This window comes from Salmo trutta, chromosome 8 (genome assembly GCF_901001165.1).
Source record: "Salmo trutta chromosome 8, fSalTru1.1, whole genome shotgun sequence".
In the NCBI taxonomy this organism is placed as follows: Eukaryota; Metazoa; Chordata; class Actinopteri; order Salmoniformes; family Salmonidae; genus Salmo; species Salmo trutta.
In genome coordinates, this window is record NC_042964.1 from 40,610,015 (window position 1) to 40,629,608 (window position 19,594).

At 41.9% G+C, this 19,594-nt stretch overlaps 1 protein-coding gene and 1 pseudogene across 1 annotated transcript; one reads left to right on the forward strand and one right to left on the reverse strand.

The window, feature by feature from the left end:
- Nucleotides 1-3,453: 3,453 nt before the first annotated feature.
- On the reverse strand, nt 3,454-5,281 carry LOC115198948 (achaete-scute homolog 1a). Its single transcript, XM_029761386.1, has 2 exons — nt 4,497-5,281; nt 3,454-4,343 (listed from the first exon to the last, which is right to left on the reverse strand). Exon 1 carries the CDS (start codon nt 5,097-5,099, stop codon nt 4,515-4,517), a length of 585 nt encoding a protein of 194 aa, XP_029617246.1. The 5' UTR covers nt 5,100-5,281; the 3' UTR covers nt 3,454-4,343; nt 4,497-4,514.
- Nucleotides 5,282-8,971: 3,690 nt separating this feature from the next.
- Nucleotides 8,972-16,864, forward strand: LOC115198946 (KICSTOR complex protein ITFG2-like; annotated as a pseudogene).
- Nucleotides 16,865-19,594: the final 2,730 nt, after the last annotated feature.

Consider the following 19,594-nt stretch of genomic DNA (forward strand, 5'->3'; position numbering starts at 1 on the left):
TGTGGCTTAATTCGTGCGAAAAGACAAAAATGTAACCAGTAGGCTAAAATGTTACCATGTAGCCTACACACAAGCATTTGCAAAAACAATATAGACGCGATAGTTTATATTTAAGTTTTGATCTTCTTAATGGCCAATTCAACGTTATAAAAATTCGATTTCCGCGCTTATTGTTCAGTCCCTCTCTTCGACCCAATCTGGGCTCGAACCAGGGACCCTTGCACACATCAACAACTGACACCCACGAAGCATCGTTACCCATCGCGCCACAAAAGCCACGGCTCTTGCAACGCAAGGGGAAACCCTACTTCAAGTCTCAGAGCGAGTGACGTCACCGATTGAAACGCTATTTGCGCGCACCACCGCTAACTAACTAGCCATTTCACATCGGTTACACTTACACTATACAGAAATGTTGTCTTTGTTTAACCATGATTTAAAATGTGTTGTTGTATGCCTATATGTACTGAACACTTCAGTACATATAGGCATACAACAACACATTTTAAATCATGGTTAAACAAAGACAACATTTCTGTATAGTGTAAGTGTAACCGATGTGAAATGGCTAGTTAGTTAGCGGTCAAACAGGAAATCGAATTTTTATAACGTTGAATTGGCCATTAAGAAGATCAAAACTTAAATATAAACTATCGCGTCTATATTGTTTTTGCAGATGCTTGTGTGTAGGCTACATTGTTAAATTTTAGCCTACTATAAAATTCGTGTAAAATTCGTGTCTTTTCTCACGAATTAAGCCACACCAAAACGCACAAAAACGCACGAAATTTGCTGTAATGAATTATGTGCATATATGCACGAATTGATTGTGAGACTGCGTTGCCCCGAGAGGCACCACACCACATCCGGAACTCTGTAGATTGTTCCATACATAGGGTGCTAACAAACTAAAAGCAGAGACGGAAGGGATTTCCTGAGGAGCCATCCCTGAGACCAGGTATGGTACTGTGACTCGTATGTCTAAAGGTTATTTATTATGTTCGGTACGGCCAGAGTTTTTGTAAGAGAGCTTTATAGATAAAAAGAGAGCAATGAATCGACCTATGTGACTTCAAAGAGGGCCAGCCTACTCTTTGGTAAAGAAGGCAGTGATGTGTACTGAACCTGTCACCAGTAATAAAACGAAGTGCGCTATGGTAAACTGCATTTAACGGCGTTAATGAAGTGGCTGCTGCTTTCATATAGATGTCACCATAGTCTAGGAACTGTAGGAACGTCGATAAAATTATCTGCTTTCTACTATTAAGCGAGAGGCAGGACTTATTTCTATAGAAGAAGCCCATTTTTATTCTCAGCTTCCTCACAAAATCATCAAAAATTAAAAGACAGCCCATCGTCTATCCAGATGCCCAGATATTTGTATGCAAGGACACAATCGATGTTAGCACAATCTAAAGTACATATGCTCTAGAAAACATATAATTCAATACTAGTTTGAGGTCAATAAAGGTTTTCTGTAAATCAATGAAGGCAGATTGAAGATCAGATAGAGCCTTGTCAACAGAAGGGGCAGTAGAATACACAGCAGTATGCCCGCACACAAGTGAAGGTTACAATTTTTTACAGACAAACCAATATTGTTTCTGTACTGTAGTTAGTCAAATGTACAGGACCCAAAATCAAACCTTGAATGACACCTTTCGTAATATCAAGGAAACCTGACTTAACACCATCAGAAAATACACGTTGTGTCCTGTCTATAAAGAACTTGGTCTCAGCAATAGATTTAAAATCAGTATTTGTCCACCTAGAGAGTTAGATAATGGTGCGTTATACACAATACACAGGCTTTATGTAATAGTAGGCTCCACTCAAATAAGATGTAGGCCTAGTAGCCATGCCTTAGAATATATTCTTATGTGACTACCATTTTAGCGAATAAATCATTCATGAAACATCAGCTATGATGTTTATCTTGGTGTCAAGGAATTGTATTGTGGTAACATCACACGTTACTAACTGCTGAGCAATAGCCCTTTCAGCTAGAGATAGTGGTGGACAATACCTGTCACTCTTTGACGATATTCCCTCTGGCAGCTGCACGCAACAAATGGTTTAACTTCAGCCAAACAGTTTTTTTTTCTTCCCAAGGACATTTGTTGAGTGCTAGTCGCGCGCTTCTGTAGGAAAGCCACACGCCGTCAGCCAATTCAATGCGCGGTCTCCACTCCACCACTATACAACCGCATTCAGTCATTAAACCAGGCACGCGCCTCGAAGCAAACGCGTCCCTACCTGTCAAACCCAAACTCGATGCTTCTTGGCCTCAGTGAATAGATAGGTACCTGAACTAAACATATTTTCATCTAAAATATTTAATCAGTCTCTGTTTCATTGATTAAATCTTACAAACTGAAGGCAAACAAGACTACCAAGTGCCAACTTTTGTAATCAATATAACCAAACAATTACAAATGATTTCCTTCCCTTTGATTATGCTTAATGTGAGTTTCAATATACAGCCTACAGTTACGGTCAAATATATTGTCACCTTTGCACTTTACAGAGTGAAATGGAGCAGAATGTTATGGGTGCTCTTTGCAAAACTGTTTGTATGTCTATTTTTACACTGTAGTCACCTGCGACTTACCACAAGTGAGATCATTTACATGTAGGCTAAACAAGAATAACTTTTCAAGTTTTTTCTTGTCATCGCAATTAACTTTATTTCCAGAGCTTAAACCCTACAGTTCTATATGATTCAGAATCCTAATGTTGATGGTTTGCCAACGAAATAAATTAGAAATAGGATTGTTTGTTTTACAGAATTGCACAATATATTAGAGGTTTCAAAAACATAGTAAACTGATATAATTCACTGTTATTTATACAGTTTCGTTGACTAAAGTTGTTTTTAGAGTTTATTGTAATGGATTTGACTAAGAGGATGGCATAGACGGACGGACGGAGTCATTGTCACAACTGGGACTTTTTCAAGTGATATTTTGGGGTGCTGGTCTGTAGCTACATATTTTTCTCGCTCTGATATGAACGCGCTTGCGCGCTTCAGCATTGAGCTGGTGCACAACAGAATTGACATGCAGCATGAACGCTCCAATATTCATGACACGTCTCCGCTAGCCTAAAGCCAGGCAAGACGTATTATCCCCCCATTAAGTATCCTCGGGCTAGAAACAGGGCTATTGGATTCTTTAGGAATCGAATTTGCTATTGTTATATTACTCTATTTGTATGTTAATAACTTATATTACAGAATGTACCGTTTTTTACGCGAATGGAGACGCGCGTAAAATGTGTGATATGGCATGAATTCGTTGGTGGAAGTGTGCGTAAAATGGGTAATGTTTTTATAAAAAATGTAACAGAAATATATTTCATTCCCCCGTCTCCTATATCCTTTCTCCCATTCCATCTCCAGTCAAAACACACTGTAACTAAAAGTGAATGTAAAATGCAAACGTAAAAAAAGTCTGAGGTACAAAAGGAAATACTAGAAAATGTTTTATTATGAGACTAGAGTGTAGAAAATATGGTTATAGGCTTTTCTCTTTTCAACCAACATGATATAAGTAAAGGCAGTGTGGAGCTGGCAGTATAGCAATAGACAATGAATCGCCATTGTGCTCTGTTTGGACAATAGCTGCATAACCTTTGATCATCGTGAACTCCATGTACAATAACATGTATTTCCTATTAAATAAGACACATTGGTGCTAAATTAAAACGTCCGGAGTGTCAAACCCCTTCTTGAAACCCCATTAATCAATGACCATACACAGAATAGCCAGCTGCAGAGCATTATACAAGTCTAAAATAGGCAAGAGGTAAGAGCAACTTATCAATATAAATATATACAAAAGAAAACATCTAAAAAAAATCTCTTACATACAAAAATATCTTGATATATTTCAAAAACATGTTTGATATAGAATTTCATATAATAAAATCCGCACATTGGAAGCATTTTAGAACTAAATGTCACAGGAGTTTACAAAGAAGAGTTGATGTTCTTTGATTGGATTAAGCATAGTTTGAGAACAACATTTTAAATAATGTTTTGTGTGCTGTTGTAAAATCACTTTTGAAATGTTGTTTTCGTGGGCGAATGTGCTGGAAGGTTGGATTCCCACGCTGCCAGACATGGAGAGCCCGTTTTCTTTTTAGTCCTTTGGCGTTTGGCTCAACCCTGGCCTGCATGTCCGCAGTTTCTCTGGTTGCAAGGCTGTTCCTTTAGATGGACTGGGTCGTGGACGACCGGAGCAGAACGCCAGCTCAGTGCGTCTTGTTCTAGAGGGCGCGAGCTCCTCTGTAATCCTCCCGAGCCATGCTGAGAGTTTACATCTTTCAATTGATCCATATTCCTATAGTTACGAACAAGAAAAGGAGGTAAGACATTAGTTCAGTTATTTTCAATTGATCTTGAAAACGTAATAATGCAAATATTCATTATAACAAAGCATAATACAGTACTTGTAGAATATGAATGATAGGCGTATTATAAAAACATTTTTTACCTTATAGGATACAGATGCTCAGAACCAGTTAGTGAAGTCCAGGAGTTCCTGCTCCTCGGGACTGAGAGGGTCGTAAGACCCCTCATCGGACGAGTAGGAGGACACTGGAGAGCCTGCCATGGAGTTCATCTCGTTGGGGTAGTTGTTGGGCGACAGGACCCCGGACTGAAACGCTGCGCTCACCGCGTCGTGCTCATCCAAAAGTTGCTGCAGTGCGCGAATGTACTCCACCGCCGACCGTAACGTTTCCACTTTGCTCATCTTCTTGTTGGCCGCGCCATTGGGGACGTGTTCCCGGAGAGTGGCGAAGCCGTTGTTGACAAGTTTCACTCTGTTGCGCTCCCTCTCGTTCCGCCGCGCCACCGTGTGAGGCTGCTGCTGCGGCAGGCTGTACCCAAAGCCGGCAAAGTTCAGCCTCCTCTTGCATCTTAGCAGCTCGGGCGAGGATGAGCGCTGTCTCTTCACCTTGGACGCTGACTTGCCGCTCCCTTGGCTGCTGGTAGGGCTCAGCTGGATACTCTGCGCTGCGGCAGCAAAGAAGCAGGAGGGCGGCATGAACTGCTGCTGGCTCACATTTATTTCCATCTTGGCTGTGATGTCCATCGGCACGTATTGAAAAATAAAAATAAGAGCCGCAGAGAATCTCAGTTCTTCTTTGGATAGATCGGTAGCAGTGCGTCCTGCTCGTGGCGTTCACGTGTGGCTTAATGCTCACTTTAGCCTTGTTTAATGGGCAGTCTTGTGGGCTTCTGCCTCGCACACTCCTCAGTCTGAACTGAGTCCTGAGAAAGGCTAGTAGCGAGGCTTATACACTGGCAGCCCCACGCGCTGGACCTGACCACGCCTCCTCCTCGTGCTAGTTGTATTCACCTTGGCTCCTATGCTGTTGCAATGCGTACGCCGGTCGCGTGCCACTTGAACCACTGAACAAACAGTCACCAATGCACAACTGGTTGCAGCATGCCGACTTGTTCCAGATGTCTTGAGAGTTTTGAGCAGTAATAGAATGATACTTTTCATTAAAGTCTGATTTGAAAATCTAGCACCGGATCGCATGATTACGCGCAAAGGTTCCAAAATGCTCCTCATATAAAATGCATAAAAATAGATCGTCTTCGGTTCAGAAATGGACCTTATATACTAGATATATTGAATTGCTTCATGGCGAATGAGAGACTGCGGGTCTTGTTCATAAAAGTTGGCCACAGTGTGATAGAATATAAAATAAGATCGAGGTCGAAAGACAACCAAGGCGTAATTTTATTTTATGCGTAAAATGAGTTAAACGTGTCCCTTTATGAGTGACGCAAACAACTGTTGAATTTTTTGGGGAATATATAATTTTTTGAAATAACTTATACAAGCGAACTTATTAGGCTATACTAGCTTTCTACGCATGCAGATAACCAATTTCTCAAGTGGACCGAAAAGTAGTGCTGAAAGGCAGCTCTCAAACTCAGGCGGACCTTAAAGGCGCTTATCAAAGATGTTAAGATTTAGTTGTTTGCATTGTCTTTAAAGTCCATACAGTATGGGCAGTATACTATAAAGTATACCTTATAGACCCCATTGACTGTAAGTTGTTTGGAAAACTTTCGGGATGGCATGCACAAGCAGACCCCACAGTCTTGGATGACCCACAGTTTATTGTTAACATTTTTACAACCGCATTTGAATGCTTCGTCTTTCGAAGAATGGAGCTTTGTCCAGCAGAGGCGAATTTCCCACTTTCATTAGGCTAGAGCTAATCATCACCCTCGGAGAGGCGGAACGGAAGGGTAAATCTGAGAAGGGGCCGTAAGAAGGACGCGTTCGAGGATGTTTTGTGTATGATTTGATACACCCTATTTTGTTACAGTAGCGACTCGACACAGTGTATTTCGACAATTTTGTTTTCTTTTAAAGGGCAGCATAATAGAACATGTCTTTCACTCAGAACAAAACCAACCGACTCCACTCATGGGGATGAGTGTGTGTGGTGTGTGTGTGTGTGTGTGTGTGTGTGTGTGTGTGTGCGTGTGTGTGTGTGTGTGTTTGAGGGGAGGGGGTAAATTGTGAAATTTTGGCTGTGGCATTCAAAATCAAGCCTGCATTGAAGAACCCAGCCCCCACCAACTTTTCTTTTCTTTTTCCTCCTTTTTTTGCACAGCAAGAGAGTTTAGAAAATAAGCGTGGGTTCTATTCAGTTTCCCCCAGCCCCCTCGCCATCGTCGGCTTTCTGAAACCTATCTACCATCCCCTGTCAGTGCGGTTCCAGAGTCCAATTAGCGCTTTGTAAAGACTTTTTTCTACTGCAGATCTTCCAGAGGCAGGCAGAGCGCTCCCTCTATTCGAGGGTTCCAGTCATAGCCGAGTGTAATAATTAATATGACATCTGGGCGCCCGAGTATCCATTGAAACACCTCTGTCTTTCTGCTTTTGGAGTTCACTGAGACATCATAAAACAAAACTCATAAGGGCCCATTTGTCCTGGGAAATAATCCCTATGTGATATGCGGGATTAATTTTCAATTTGTTAGCTGTTAAACTAAATTGTGGTGTTTATTTTTTTTTAAAAGTAAAATGGCAGTTTGGGGTCGCCCATGGAACTGACTCTACTTTGTATAATTTCTGCAGGTGCATTACAACAGATCAGTCTTATAATAAAGTGAAAATCCCCTACTGAATGCATTTTGAAGCATTTCTGATTTATCTTTACTAACAATTTATATACATGAATAGGTCTAAATAAAAAAGTTTGAAGGGCATAGCCTATATTCAGCTGCATTAATTATTCAATTGTGCTAAAAAATAGAGTTTTAGATGAAAGAGCATATCTGAAATAAAACATTTGAAGTGGACTATAGCACAGTGTTGTCTAGCTAGCATACATGACAGTATAGGGGACTTTTATTTTGAAAGTTTTGGACGTTGAAAATTAGGCTACTTTAAACATCTATCTGATGCTTTTGTTTTACTTATTGAGTGAAAGAAAAGTGTTGTGCTATGCATTTAATGAATTCATGAGACCTGTCAAGAACATCTGGAGTGAATGGTAATGAACCATACCATCACAAGGCATCTGAGTAATCTGAATCAACTTCTCTCAGCAGTTAGCCTATTGAAGAGATGCTGAACTGAATATCTATCTGAAATTCCCTACAGTCGATGTGGACAATCATCCAGTCCTTGTCTGTGGCCAGTGATGTGCAGCTGTTTAATGGGTCGTGACTACCTGTTCTAGTCTTTACACACACACACACACACACACACACACACACACACACACACACACACACACACACACACACACACACACACACACACACACACACACACACAAACACACACACAGAGAGAGAGAGAGAGAGAGAGAGATCACCATTGGTGGAAAAAGTACTCAACTGTCATACTTGAGGAAAAGTAAAGCTACCTTAATAGAAAAAAGTAAAAGTCACCCAGTAAAATTCTACTTGAGTAAAAGTCTAAAAGTATTTGGTTTAAAATATACTTAAGTATCAAAGCTAAAGTATAAATAATTTCAAATTCCTTATATTAAGCAAGCCAGATGGCACAATTTTCTTGTTTTTTTTATTTACAGAAAGCCTCAGGCACACTCCAACATTAAAACATAATTTACAAAGGAAGCATTCGTGTGTTTAGTGAGTCCGCCAGATCAGAAGCAGTAGGGATGCACAGGGATGTTCGGTTGATAAGTGCATGAATTGGACTATTTTTCTGTCCTGCTAAGTATTCAAAATGTAACGAGTTCTTTTGGGTGTCAAGGAAAATGTATGGAGTAAAAAGTACAATATTTTCTTAAGGAATGTAGTGAAATAAAAGTAAAGTAGTCAAAAATATAAATAGTAAAATAATGTACAGATACCCCAAAAAAACGACTTGAGTAGTACTTTAAAGTATTTTTACTTAAGTACTTTACACCACTGGAGATCACTGAAAACAGTGGCTCTGCTGCAGTAAATATCCACAGGCTGTTATGTGCACTGAAATTATTCCGCACTTCTGAGAATATACCAACAAATGTAGGCCTTTCAAACATTTAGGCCTAATATATAGGCAAACCAATGGTGACTTGGGTTCCTCACTCAAAGGGTCATATGGGTCAGAAGGGCCTTGGATCTCTCGACAGTATGGATGAGGTGAAATAGTTGGAAAATATTTTGTCTTGTACAACAGTACCCTCTAGAGGATAGACAGTGCATCACCCAAATGCACCCCGACGAGTAACCACTTGATGGCAGTTGTACTGAGTTTTTAAACCTTTTTGATTTAATGCCCACAGCAGTCTACCACGTTATTCTTTTAGCTTACTGATGTTATAATTTATAATTTACACTCTTAGAATATTCTGTAATTACTAGGCTACATATGAGTGTGACATTAGTCTGTATTATGAATAATTGAATAATCAGCTAGGTGGGATTCAGTATTTGTGCATAAGTACAAATGCCGGGATTATGTTACAATATAACATTTCCGTTTCATTTTGTCTTTACTTCTCAATAACTAACGATATGTCTGTGGGATTCCAATAAATATCGCCACGTGACCATACGAATCACAAAATACAAAACGCGTGAAGCTTGTCTCAAGTATGTTTCCGTACTGTTTTTGTCATGTGAGCTTTGTTAAAGGAGGAGCGTTGAAACCCTCACATCTAACAAGTTTAATGCAGCTTTCTGTTATTTTTAGTGGTTGATAATAGTTATCACGCCAAGTTTAAAAGCAGAAGCAACGCTTAAATATACGCTTTAACGCAGCTAATTACTTGACCTTTCTCTAACTTGCATTTGGATGGTGCAAATTGCAGCTGTCAGTGTCCAGCTCAGCTGTCAAACTGTTAACTGGTGATATGCGGTCCTTGAGCTATGTTCAGCGTGTTAGTTTGGATTTCACCGGAACCCTTTTCCCTCATGCAATTTGTCTTGGGGATGCGGATAATGACTCAGTAAAGTATCAGCAGCTAGACAATTATTCAGCGATCTTTCCTTGTGTCCATGTTTTCAGACATTGGCAATCTTGAAAAAAATGTGTGTAGTCTCAATGCTCACGTCGTTAGTGTATCCACCTCCTAGGTTCCGTGATACATATTGTAGGCCTACCAATGACATGTTACAACTCGTTTTTTTGTCAGTTATTTCCCCACCTACGTGGCAACATATAAATCATTTTTCAGAAGTCATAAACTGCTCTGCCCACTCTCCACTTGCCCACTCTCCACTTGCCCACTCGTTGTCCAGCTGTGCCTTTCTAGTCCCTGTACTGTAAATAACTCCTGCTTTAGAGGGTCTCTGACTCATCCCCTCCAGTCACGATAAGAGGGTCAAGAGTGAAATAGTAGATGCCGTAACCGTCCTCTTTTTCCTTGACCTTCAACATATATATGACAACATGTCTTATATCTATGGAAACCAAATGTCCTGGCTGTGACTGTACCCATGGCCCTGACACCAAAACCTTGACACTAACTGTTCATATTTTTTTAACAGCTGAATGAACTTATCGTGGGTGACACCAGTGGAAAGCTGCATGTGTACAAGAATGATGACTCTAAGCCTTGGATCACTAGAACATGTGTGGGCATGGTAAGTGGCTGCTTAGAGGTTCTTTGATCACCCCTCTTTGAGTTCAAATATCGTCACATTTAAATACGACTGTAGTGGCATAAAAGAGGGGATTTGAACACCCCTGTCTGCAGATCTGATTTATGTTATTTTAGCGGATTTAGAGAAATATTTAATGAGTTATCATTTTTGTTTCTTTTTTAGCTCACCTGTGTTGGTGTTGGAGACATCTGCAACAAAGGAAGGGTGGGTGTGCAGAAACTGTGCATAGTCCTCCAGTCAGATGAGGAATATTTGTGTTTTTTCCCCTTACATCCAATGAGTGCTATCATCTAACTGTTCACTGTCTTAACTTGTCCATCAGAACTTTGTAGTTGCTGTGGGTGCAGAGGGATGGTTTCACCTGTTTGACCTGTCTGCAGTGACAGGAGCCAAGTCAGATTCATCCAGCCAGCAGGAGGCGCTGTTCTGACGACCAGAAACCCTGCTTCTCTCAGCACATTCCTGCCAACACCAAAGTCATCCTTATTAGTGACATGGGTAACCTCTCTGTTCTGCACCCATTTCGTCCTTGATGTAGGCACCCTCAATGCAAATGACCGTTTCTGTTTTGACTGCTTTATTCTCAGCCGTGTCTGTGTCTCTGTCTCTGTCTGTGCACGCTTTGCAGATGGGGATGGGCGCAGTGAGCTTGTAGTGGGATGCACTGACCGTGTGGTGAGAGCGTTCCCGCTGGGAGGAGCACACCGATTCTTCAGACCTGAGCTCTGGACAGCTGGTCCTGCTGAAGAAGTGGCTTCTGGAGGGACAGGTAGGTCTATACACAAACATGGAATATGTCAATCAAAGGCTGAAAAACTCCTGAGGGGTATCCTACGGAGCAATCTACTCAGGGTTTTCTTACCAGCTTCAGCAAGCTTTACATTCCAGCTCAGGCTCGGTCCGTTCTACGACGGTGGATATTGCTCGTCCGCCTGCCGCTAACTCGAACAGGCTTGTAACTGCGCATGTCGCACGTGGCTCGTCGAACTCTTTATTGAGACGATGCTGAAACATTCATCTATGAAATAGTCAGTGCCACATTTTTATTTGTTCTGAAAGAAAAATTTTCTTGCAAGTTCAGCAGGCTATGGTGTGAAATAGGCTATTAAAAGTGCCGTCTTTATTTTCAAAGTTATCGTTAAGGCCGTCTTTGGTGTGCTTATCAATGCACGAGCACCTTCCCACTCCTATTGATGTTTGTTATTTAGTAAGTCACACAAAAGTGTTACATTGCGTGAAGTTTAAAATGCATTCTATCATTACTAAATGTGTAATGTGATATATCTTAACGTTACTATTTTGTAACGCACAAAAAACATTTGATGAATAAAATATTGAATCAGTCGTCTTCCTCAAGTGGAGGGGATGATGCAGTCTTTGCAAGAGGGAATGAATCTGATTTAATTGGTCCTCAACTCGCGGCTCAGTCATTTCATTCAGTGTAAGTGGAGTTAGCCTGCCCAGGACCAGGTTCGTTCTGAACGATTCGTTGCCATAGAAATTGACCTGGCTAAAAGTTTAGCTACTTTTGTATGACCGGTTATCCCGAGTTGAACTCTGGCCCTACATATAAACCCCACATAACACTGGATGACTTCACATCTTGTAAAGTGTACACTCGACTATTTCTAATCCATTATTTCCTCCTGTGACAGGTGGACAGCCTGTCAGTAAACCCAGACCTAGAGGGTCTTCCTGAACTGATGGTGTCCCAGCCTGGTTGTGGCTCTGCACATGGACACCCACTCCTGGCAGGTACATGCCACTGGACATGCAGAGCACCTAGATACATACAGTACACAGTAGTAGACAAGTGCTTTGGCTGTCTAATGATAGATAAGCTGTGCCAGTTCATGTTGGTATCGTCCTGTGTTTGTAATGTGTCTGTCACAGCGAGGGTCCCTCCAGAGACGAGATTCTTCATCTGACCACTGGTCGGATCCACAACAAGAACGTTTCCACTCATCTCACCGGGAGCATAAGCAGAGGCTCCAAAGGCGACTCCTCTAAATGCGGCCTGTTTGCCCTCTGTACTCTAGATGGTGTCTGAATGAAGTTGTTCAGAAGAGCAACGCTGCGTAATTGACCACTGACCACTCTGAACTTTTTTTTACTCAATCCGTCTCATAACGGAATCCTAATAAGGATGTGTTCAGATAGGACGTTTTAACATCACGGCAGTCAATTATCTTCTAAAATAATGAGCTAAATCATAACTGTAGTGGGCTCAGCAACAACAAAAAATAAGTACTTTCACTCTGCTGTTGTGTGATTATGAGCAGGGCCAAGGTTTATATGACTTGTGGTTGTGAAGATACCTGACTGACCTGTTTATTGCAACAGCAATAACCCTGTATAATTAATCTTCCTTATAGAAACCTGCTGAACATCTCTGACAGGCAGTATATCTGCCAGCTCACAGAGCTGCTTAGCCTGCTCCCCAGTTCTCTTAATGTGAAAAGGAAGACCTTTCTTACTCTCTCACCAATTACAATTTCTAACAAGGTCACTCAGAACTAGGAAAGGCATGTAGAAGGGAGGGAGGTGTTGTGGGTGAATGTTACCAGAGGAGACCGGTTGTGGTTGAGCAGGATGAGGGCTCTGTGAGCTCCTGGAGAGACTATCAATATTTAAAGAAAAGGGGAACCAATTTATTTATTTATTTATTTATTTCACCTTTATTTAACCAGGTAGGCAAGTTGAGAACAAGTTCTCATTTACAATTGCGACCTGGCCAGGATAAAGCAAAGCAGTTCGACAACATACAACAACACAGAGTTACACATGGAGTAAAACAACATACAATCAATGATGCAGTAGAAAAAAACAAGACTATATACAATGTGAGCAAATGATGTGAGATAAGGGAGGTAAAGGCAAAAAAATGCCATGGTGGCAAAGTAAATAAAGTATAGCAAGAAAAACACTGGAATGGTAGATTTGTAGTTTGAAGAAAGTTCAAAGTTAAAATATAAATAATATGGTGCAAAGGAGCAAATAAATAAAATAAATAAATACAGTAGGGGAAGAGGTAGTAGTTTGGGCTAAATTATAGATGGGCTATGTGCAGTGATCTGTGAGCTGCACTGACAGCTGGTGCTTAAAGCTAGTGAGGGAGATAAGTGTTTCCAGTTTCAGAGATTTTTGTAGTTCGTTCCAGTCATTGGCAGCAGAGAACTGGAAGGAGAGACGACCAAAGGAGGAGTTGGCTTTAGGGGTGACCAGAGAGATAAACCTGCTGGAGCGCGTGCTACAGGTGGGTGCTGCTATGGTGACCAGTGAGCGGAGATAAGGGGGGACTTTACCTAGCAGGGTCTTGTAGATGACCTGGAGCCAATGTGTTTGGCGACGATTATGAAGCGAAGGCCAGCCAACGAGAGCGTACAGGTCGCAGTGGTGGGTAGTATATGGGGCTTTGGTGACAAAACGGATGGCACTGTGATAGACTGCATCCAGCTTGTTGAGTAGGGTATTGGAGGCTATTTTGTAAATGACATCGCCGAAGTCGAGGATTGGTAGGATGGTCAGTTTTACGAGGGTATGTTTGGCAGCATGAGTGAAGGATGCTTTGTTGCGAAATAGGAAGCCAATTCTAGATTTCACTTTGGATTGGAGATGATTGATGTGAGTCTGGAAGGAGAGTTTACAGTCTAACCAGACACCTAGGTATTTGTAGTTGTCCACAAATTCTAAGTTTGAACCGTCCAGAGAAGTTATGCTGGACGGGCGGGCAGGTGCAGGCAGCGATCGGTTGAAGAGCATGCATTTAGTTTTACTTGTGTTTAGGAGCAGTTGGAGACCACGGAAGGAGAGTTGAATGGCATTGAAGCTCGTCTGGAGGGTTGTTAACACAGTGTCCAAAGAAGGGCCAGAAGTATACAGAATGGTGTCGTCTGCGTAGAGGTGGATCAGAGATTCTATAGGATTATCTTACTAGAGAGTCTGGGCCAGTCACAGATAGGCTAATAATGATGCAACAAGAGAGGGCTTGACATGCCTGTGTACCCTATTTAGGATCAACGTTTGAGGAATTCTGCTGAGGGAATAGTGAAATGTAGCCAGATCATATCACAGCCATTTCATTTAAACAATTCTACAATTAACGTGGGGAAAACAGGTGATGCATGAAGTTGCAGTTTAAATTGAAGATGATTTTTTTCCAAGTATTTGGATTTCGAATTGAAACCTTGTTGGTTTTTTCAGGAGAGATTGAGGGACAGAAATTGTGTTGAATAAATGTTACCTTAAATTTTGCGCTATTTTCTTGCTTTTAGCTCAGGGATGGAGATCTTTAGATAACTATGTTGGTGTCCAGCACTCAGAGTGCTGCTGTAACCATATGAATAATTCATTCCATTTCTATGGCTTTAACGTTTTCCTTAACCCCGTGAGAACCAGTGACCTGCAGGTCTTGAGCTGTTTAAGTTCTTTAAAAAAAAATCTCAGACTGTCGTATTATATGCAGTTTAAACAATACTCTTGATGCCATTAACAATATTAAGCATAAAATGTTGGTCATTTTAGTATGTAATAATGTGATAGTGTGTTTTTGTGTTCCAGGCACACTGAAACTGATGGACAGTTCAGAGCAGTTGAAATGGTCAGTGCAGGTGGATCACCAGCTCTTTGCTCTGCAGAAGCTGGACGTCACAGTCAGTTTACAAAAACAGTATACGTTTATTTTTAGTGACTGCCTGTGACCGTGCGGTTTTTGACATTGTGACTGTGCCTCTGTCTCCAGGGCGACGGCAGAGAGGAGGTGGCGGCGGCGTGTGCCTGGGATGGTCAGACCTACATCATCGACCTCAACTGCATGGTGGTGAGGTTTCAGTTTGACGAGAACGTCAATGCTTTCTGTGCAGGTGAGATCTCATTCTGAACCACACATTCTTGTCAGATCCCTCACCTATGTATACCTGATTTACATGATGACTAAGCAAATGATATTGCCAGTATTCATACAGTGAATGTTTCCAGCTCATGTCACCATTAGATGGCAGTGTTGGACTTCAGGCTCACATAAACAAGCTACATCCTTTCTATCTCCCACTCTCTCGCTCGCTGTCAAACGCTGTCTCTCCAATTTCTGCACGAGCCCCAGTGCCTCTGAGAGCAGAGAGAGAACATATTGTTATCTAATAAGAGGATTAAAGAAATGGGCAAGAGAGAATCACATTATTTTTGTCACATGCTTCTTAAACAACAGGTGTGGAGTAACTGAAATGCTTACTTACGGGCACTTTCCAACAGCGCAGAGAATAATACAAATAATAATAATACCACAACGAATAAATGCAGAATGTGTAACGATGAACGCATGTTGAAGCTACAGACAGGACTATCTGAGTCAGTGTGTGAACTACACACGCTCAGGGGTCATCCATGCTTTGTCTCTGTGGTTATTGGAGTGCATTAGCTCAGCCTCACCACTGTTGGCATTGCTTGCGAAACACGCGTTATTATAGGCCAGCGTTCACAGGGCCACAGTGATGAGCAAATATTTTCTTACTAAAAAAAAAACTGCATTGTTGGTTAAAGGCTTGTAAGTAGTCATTTCATGGTAATGTGGGTAACCTGTTGTATTCGGCGCATGTAACAAATAACATCTGATTTTATTTCTTTGATTTGAACAATCCTATTTCTAAGCCTCTCCTATTGTCACTGAATGTATATTTTACTGTAATGACTAGGGCCTGGAGTTTTTCCTGATTAGGACATGTGGTTAGGGAAAACCCGGGCCCCTAGTCATGGAATATGTGGAGTATTGTCTAACCGGCCTTACATGTTGGTGTTTAACAGGTCAGTACATCTGTAAGGATGGCAAGAACAGCCCCTGTCTGGTGTACGTCAGCTTCAGCCACAAGATCTATGTGTACCGGAGGCTGGAGCGCATGGAGCCCACCCATCTCCTTAGGGTCCTGGAGGAGAGGCCAGAGTTCAAGGCCCGGCTGGAGCAACTGGGAGTGGGTGAGTTGGAGTTAAACAACAATGTAAACCTAAAAGCTACTCTCACTCAAACCATATCAAGAAAAAAAAATGAGTTAGCTCTAACCTCCTCCCCAGGCTCATTACTAGAGAGAGCCGACAGGTGGACTAAGTAGGTCAAAATACAAAAATAATCTTACATGTAATTTAATTAGACCACAGCACCAGGTAGGACGCTCCTGGGTTTCCCTGTCCACCATTTTGTTTAGTTCCCCATTAACTCCACTAACGCTACCTGACACACAAACAGTGCTTCTACTGTTCTGTATTCATGTCCTCTAACTGAGAGTAAGGGAAACAGATTAAATGTGTGTGTCCTCTACTTGTCTAAATGTATGTAAAACCTTTCCCCGCCAGCAGACTGTTGTTCTGATGCGTGACTGGAGTATTTATAGAGGCAGAGGCTGGAATCCACGCATTCACTCCTATGGAGCAGAGGGGACCACTCTCTCTTCATCTCTCTCTCTCTGCCTCTCTCTTCTTTGCTCTCTCTATCCCAGGGGAATTCCTCTCAGCAGGCTAGCAATACTGTCAAAGGGCTGCCCAGATTCACAAACACATCACGCGTGCGCACGCACACACAAACGCAGTCATGCACACGCGCACACACACACACACACACTGAGGGACACATCTAGAGACGTACAGAAAATCCATCACACAGCTGTTCATTGTAGGGTGTGGGTGAACATGCACAGGACAGACTGGGGATATACAGTTGAAGTCGGAAGTTTACATACACCCTAGCCAAATACATTTAAACACAGTTTATCACAATTCCTGACATTTAATCCTAGTAAAAATTCCCTGTCGTATTTTAAGAATGTGAAATGTCAGAATAATAGAAGAGGGATTTATTTCAGCTTTTATTTCTTTCATGACATTCCCAGTGGGTCAGAAGTTTACATACACTCAATTAGTATTTGGTAGCATTGCCTTTAAATTGTTTAACTTGGGTCAAACGTTTCGGGTAGCCTTCCACAAGCTTCCCACAATAAGTTGGGTGAATTTTGGCCCATTCCTCCTGATAGAGCTGGTGTAACTGAGTCAGGTTTGGAGGCCTCCTTGCTCGCACACGCTTTGTCAGTTCTGCCGAAAATGTTTCTATGGGATTGAGGTGAGGGCTTTGTAATGGTCATTCCAATACCTTGACTTTGTTGTCCTTAAGCCATTTTGCCACAACTTTGGAAGTATGCTTGGAGTCATTGTCCATTTGGAAGACCCATTTGCGACAAACCTTTAATTTCCTGACTGATGTCTTGAGATGTTGCTTCAATATATCCACATAATTTTCCATCCACATAATTTTCCTTCCTCATGATGCCATCTATTTTGTGAAGTGCACCTGCAGCAAAGCACCCCCACAACATGATGCTGCCACCCCTGTGCTTCACGGATGGGATGGTGTTCTTCGGCTTGCAAGCCTCTCTCTTTTCCCCCCAAACATAACGATGGTCATTATGGCCAAACAGTTCTATTTTTGTTTTATCAGACCAGAGGACATTTCTCCAAAAAGTACAATGTTTGTCCCCATATGCAGTTGCAAACCATAGTCTGGCTTTTTTATGGCAGTTTTGGAGCAGTAGCTTCTTCCTTGCTGAGCGGCCTTTCAGGTTATGTTGATATAGGACTGGTTTTACTGTGGATATAGGTAGTTTGTACCCATTTTCCTCCAGCATCTTCACAAGATCGTTTGCTATTGTTCTGAGATTGATTTGCACTTTTCGCATCAAAGTACGTTCATCTCTAGGAGACAGAATGCGTCTCCTTCCTGAGCGGTATGACGGCTGCATGGTCCCATGGTGTTTATACTTGCGTACTATTGTTTGTACAGATGAACGTGGTAACTTTAGGCATTTGGAAATTGCTCCCAAGGATGAACCAGACTTGTGGAGGTCTATAATTTTTTTTTTCTGAGGTCTTGGCTGATTTCTTTTGATTTTTCGATGATGTCAAGCAAAGAGGCACTGAGTTTGAAGGTAGGCCTTGAAATAGGTACTCCTCCAATTGACTCAAAGGATGTCAATTAGCCTATCAGACGTTCTGGGACACTGTAAAGTCCATGGAGAATAAGAACACCTCCCAGCTGCCCACTGCACTGAGGATAGGAAACTCTGTCACCACTGATAAATCCACTACAATTGAGAATTTCAATAAGCATTTTTCTACGGCTGGCCATGCTTTCCACCTGGCTACCCCTACCGCGGTCAACAGCACTGCACCCCCCACAGCTACTCGCCCAAGCCTTCCCCATTTGTCCTTCTCCCAAATCCAGTCAGCTGATATTCTGAAAGAGCTGCAAAATCTGGACCCCTACAAATCAGCCGAGCTAGACAATCTGGACCCTTTCTTTGTAAAATTATCTGCCGAAATTGTTGCAACCCCTATTACTAGCCTGTTCAACCTCTTGTGTCGTCTGAGATTCCCAAAGATTGGAAAGCAGCTGCGGTCATCCCCCTCTTCAAAGGGGGGGACACTCTTGACCCAAACTGCTACAGACCTATATCTATCCTACCCTGCCTTTCTAAGGTCTTCGAAAGCCAAGTCAACAAACAGATTACCGACCATTTTGAATCCCACCGCACCTTCTCCGCTATGCAATCTGGTTTCAGAGCTGGTCATGGGTGCACCTCAGCCACGCTCTAGGTCCTAAATGATATCGTAACCGCCATCAATAAGAAACAGTACTGTGCTGCCATATTCATTGACCTGGCCAAGGCTTTCAACTCTGTCAATCACCACATCCTCATCGGCAGACTCAGTAGCCTTGTTTTCTCAAATGATTGCCTCGCCTGGTTTTCCAACTACATCTCTGATAGAGTTCAATGTGTCAAATCGGATGGCCTGTTGTCCGGGCCTCTGGCAGTCTCTATGGGGGTGCCACAGGGTTCAATTCTTGGGCCAACTCTTTTCTCTGTATACATCAATGATGTCGCTCTTGCTGCTGGTGAGTCTCTGATCCACCTCTACGCAGACGATACCATTCTGTATACTTCTGGACCTTCTTTGGACACTGTGTTAACTTCCCTGGGCTAGGTGGGACGTACTAGTCAACAGCCAGTGGAATCGCGTGGCGCGAAATACAAATACCTAACAAATGCTATAACTTCAATTTCTCAAACATATGACTATTTTGCACCATTTTAAAGACAAGACTCTTGTTAATCTAACCACATTGTCCGATTTCAAAAAGGCTTTACAGCGAAAGCAAAACATTAGATTATGTCAGGAGAGTACCCTGCCAAAAATAATCACACAGCCATTTTCAAAGCAAGCATATATGTCACAAAAACCAAAACCACAGCTAAATGCAGCACTAACCTTTGATCTTTATCAGATGACACTCCTAGGACATTATGTTATACAATACATGCATGTTTTGTTCAATCAAGTTCATATTTATATCAAAAAACAGCTTTTTACATTAGCATGTGATGTTCAGAACTAGCATACCCACCGCAAACTTCCGGTGAATTTACTAAATTACTCATGATTAACGTTCACAAG

Coding starts and splice junctions, on each gene's coding strand:
- LOC115198948 (XM_029761386.1), bottom strand. CDS start 5,099: ATGGACATCACAGCCAAGATGGAAATAAATGTGAGCCAGCAGCAGTTC.